General features: G+C 42.5%; 1 protein-coding gene across 4 annotated transcripts in view; it reads right to left on the bottom strand.

Annotated features, from left to right (window-relative positions):
- DPP8 (dipeptidyl peptidase 8) overlaps nt 1-4357 on the bottom strand; it is a 63557-nt gene extending 59200 nt beyond the window's left edge. For 2 of the 4 annotated variants that reach the window (XM_077747003.1, XM_077747030.1), the window contains exons 1-2: nt 4172-4357; nt 2100-2236 (exon numbers count right to left, since the gene is read on the bottom strand). In XM_077747003.1, the coding sequence (XP_077603129.1) occupies nt 2100-2136 (37 nt within the window). In that variant the 5' untranslated portion in view covers nt 2137-2236; nt 4172-4357. The other 2 variants (XM_077747020.1, XM_077747012.1) reach the window with 2 other exon arrangements.
- Between the last annotated feature and the right edge of the window lie 6 nt (nt 4358-4363).

Raw genomic sequence — 4363 nt, 5'->3', positions numbered from 1 at the left:
GGAAAAAAAGGCGAGAAAAAAATGCTCTTCACAGTTGCAATGAAAGCTAGTAAAAGTAACAGTTCTCTCTTCTCTGTGTTCAGTTTAAAAATTAGATTTTTTAAAAATTAAGATGATGTCTATTTCACTGTGACTATAAATCCCTTTAGGAACTTTTATAAAAGGCTGTCCTTATATATCTCTTGCCAAAATTCCTTTTTTCTTTCCCACACTGGAAGGGAACAGGCCATATGCCAGTTGGCTGCTATGTTCCATCCAAGAGCATGTCAGTAGTAGAGCTAAATGTGCTAAGGGAGCTAAGTGTTTTTAAACTTAAAAAAAGTAACATATCTGATAAATGTGGACTTCTTCAGTTAACAGAAATAACTATGACCAATCAGAACAGTGATAAAATGGCTATAAACAATGTACCTGTGATAATACAATGTTATGTAATAGAGCACTTACCCATGAAAATATAAATACTGTATCCTTTTAAATGGAACTCCAAACAACAGAAGACTTAACTGGCTGGTACATTTTTCTTTGTCTTCTGCTCTTGCCTAGACATCACTATCTTATCACGTTTGGTGACTATAAGGAATTTATGTAACTATTATTACAGATTATACAACTTTTACTCTCAGAGAGGAAAAAAAGATACTAGTTTCAAGTGGCTTTGATTAGTTGAAATAATTTATCCAAAAAGCACTTAACTTTTGTACTATCGATATTTAGATAATTGTGAACCCAATGTACCAGTTCAGCCCTGAAACAATGTTAACATTTCATCTGAGGATGGTGTTTCTTTTGTTTCCAAATGCAGAAGACATGTATTTTCCTTTATCTATTTCAACACTTAAAAGTATCACAAGCAAAGTATCGGAGAAAATAACAAGAAGTGTTATCATAAGCCACTGTGTAATAGTCTGCCATGCATTATTCATCAAACTACCAAAAAGAAGTGTCATAAATTCTGGAGCAACCTGCTCTTTTTGATTTGGGAGATAAATAGATTGCATTTATGTGACTGATTTCATGTAATTATTAACAACTTCTAGAGCAACAATCAGCATATGGTTGTATATTTAATACGATGTCTTTTTTAAAGGTCAATTTTCCAGGTTAACAAGAGTTCGTGGTAACAACCAAACACAGAGAAAAAGTAATTAGGTGTGGGTTGTGAATTACGACGCAAGGTGAGGTTTATGGCATGCAAAACGAACTGAACCATGTGGCCAGAATAGTGTGTCTTTTTTCATGCTACAGTGAACCATTTTCAAAAATGTTAACAGCAGCACAAGCGGCCAAAAACCCACTCCAGAGTTACACCAGGCATCCAACTTGTAATGTTACCAAGATAGGGCATTTACCTCCAACGACCAAAATCCAAACAGTTCAGCACAGTCATTTACCTCAAACTGCTACTTAGCACACCGATAGTTAAGTGGCAGTGACAGTGGTGACTGCCCATCTAAAAGCTAACGGGAGGCCTACTTTCTATTAAATATGTAAAAGGATCTAGTTCGAGTCCCAACAGAGTGAAGGACAAGTGAGAGAAGCTACACAAGCCGAGCTCATTTTTTTTCAACTCCCCATTTCTTAAATTTGGAACTTCACCTTCAAACCACTGCTCACAAGAATAAGGCTAGGGAACGGATCAGGGAAGCTCAGCGGGCAGACTTCCCAAGGCTTACTGCCCAGCTTCCTGAGTCACCATTAATTTGACATCTCCCCTATGTAAAAGATGCGTTAGTGCGCATTTATTAATAGCAAATTACCTGCTATTCCCAAGTTGTCCTCGGTTTGTGGACTATTTCTGTCTCTGTCCACACACACACAAATTTCACAGTTCAAATAACATTCTACTACTCTGCGTGCTTATAGTAAATGTATATCCTGCATTTTCTAGGATAGATTTAATACTATATAATTTTAGTAATTTACACAAGTGTGTAACTAAATGTAAGTTCCACGTTTCCATAACATCTTATATTCAAATACATTCTTAAGATTCTAATTTCAAAAATTAGAAAAGAGTCAGCATACATTTTAAGCACAATGCATATATTTCACTGCCCCACCTACCTCTTCACTTAAGGCCCTTCCCTGGTGCCTACCTGATTGTATTTTCATCTGCTCAGATCTCTTCCACATTCAAAGAGATCTTTTTCAAGTGACTCAACTTCAAGCATAGACCCCTCTGCTCATCTTGCTCTCTTCTCACAGAAGTCTTTCCTTTTCTCACCATCCAATCCTGCTCACCAGGATAATGAAATAAGATATAAGTCTGTTGATCCTTATTAAAATGGAGTATAGGCGGCCAAAAAGATTAAAGTCTCAAATACTACTTAAAACTATACAGAAATATCCTTCTTGGTGTAATATATAATGCCTGAATTATTTTCTATCTGCATTTTAGATAATTTCAATTTTTAAAAAATTTCAGAAATGTACAGCCTAGTTTACTCAAAAGGATATCCAAAAAAAAAAGTGTAAATTCTAACATCTAGATATATATTAAAAGGCAAATTATGGAAGATCTTCAAAAATTATAAATGGCATACAAATGTGGGGTTACTCAGTGGCTACTGCAAATCCTCAAAAATGACAAATGATTAATAAAATTTATTTCTATGTGTTTGGTCCTGTTCCTGCTTTTACATTATTAATACATACTGAGCTGGTTGGAGACAAACTCTAGAATAACCAGTAAAAATTACAAAACAGGCCATTTTCATGGAAAGGGAACTAACTTGCCTTTAATAATTGTTTTCATAAGAGAAAGAATGTGCTATCCATTTAAGGTGCACTTCACTTTCGCTCCTTTCCTTTCCACCTATAGTCTGAAAATAATTGAACTAGGTAACTTTTCCCTAAAAGAAAGCATTAAGTCTGTTGAAATTCTGGCTTAATAAAAGAAAAAAAAAAAAAAAAAAAAGAGGGTCTGTGATTACACTTGTTACTTTGTTATCAGTTTTAATTCGGGGCTCTCACAGCCCAAGTAAGTGAAGGGGAGAGATGCGGTGAGAAAAGGTCAGTGGCAATGGAGGGAAAACAGTGAAGTTACGCTAGCATAAGAAAAATGGATTAAGGGGCGCCTGGGTGGCTTAGTCGGTTAGGTCATGATCTCGCGGTTCGTGGGTTCGAGCCCCGCGTCGGGCTCTGTGCTGACTGCCAGCTCAGAGCCTGGAGCCTATTTCAGAGTCTGCATCTCCCTCTCTCTCTCTGACCCTCCCCTGCTCACGCTGTCTCTCTCCTAGAAATAAATAAAAATATTTTTAAGAAAAAGAAAACGGATTAAGATGTCAAGACACGTTCTCATGCATTAAGCCCCTCACTCAGAGAAGAGCATGTTGGGTTACAGAACGGCTTCAGGACTCTTGAATTTGGACGACTCAAATGTCATTCTAAATTTTTAATCCAAGAGCCAACCAGTCGTCCAGTTGAACACCACAAGCGTCACCGAAGCCTATTTCACTTTTCTGGGTCCAGAGCTAGTTGAGAGGTTGATTATCACAGACTAGGCAGAGATCTTGAAGGCTATGAATGGGGAAGAGAAAGGTGTAGCAGAGAATGTTGGGGATGGGGGTGTGGGGGGGTGTGTGGCGATGCCAAGTCTTAGGAGAAAAGTGTGTGAGGGGGAGAGGAGGGGGAAGCGGGAAAAGAATGTATATGTCCTGCCTCGGATGGGTGAAAGAGAATGAAAGGGGGCCAGGGAGCAGGAAGAGAATCGACCTAGAGTGAGGCAGAAAAAAGGAAAGAACACCGGCTGGGAAACCAGAAAAATCTCAGTCCGAATCCGATCCGCCACAGTCGAACTTTAGGCAGATCCCTTCGCCTCTGCAGGCTTCTCTTTCCTCATCCGTAAGCCCGGCCAATACCCGGCTCCCAAACCCAGCGAGGCTCAATTAAGATAACGGACGTGGAAGTCGGGAGGCCAGCACCCAGCGCTCGGGGGGCTCCCAGTGAACGTTGGTTGACTCGGAATCTCAGAGCCTCGGCTTCCTCTTCCGGCAAGCGGGGCCCCGCCACCGGCTCTGATCCGCGCAGGGCGGCGCGCCGGGGAAAGCGCACAGCGGGCTGACCGGGAGAGCGTGCCGGGCGGTTCCTCCGTAAGGCGGAGCGGGCCCACCGGGCTGGGGCCCAGGCCTCGCGGGCGAAGGGGAAGGAGAGGGGGCGGATACTGCACCTTCCCCCCCGGCCCCGCCCGGAGCGTCCCGACGCGTGCTACTGAGCGGGCCTGCGCCGCTTCATGCCGCGCCGCCTCCACTCCCGACCCGGCTGCGGCGGCTTCCTCGGCGACGGCGCCGGTGGCAACCCAGGCGGCGAACGCGGCACTTAAAGGCGGCGGCAGCGGCGGCGGCGGCGGCGGCGGCGCTTC

This window comes from Crocuta crocuta, unplaced genomic scaffold (genome assembly GCF_008692635.1).
Source record: "Crocuta crocuta isolate KB4526 unplaced genomic scaffold, BGI_CrCroc_1.0 scaffold130, whole genome shotgun sequence".
Lineage (NCBI taxonomy): Eukaryota > Metazoa > Chordata > Mammalia > Carnivora > Hyaenidae > Crocuta > Crocuta crocuta.
The sequence above is the reverse complement of the archived record's forward strand: the minus strand, read 5'-3'. Positions and strand labels throughout refer to the sequence as shown.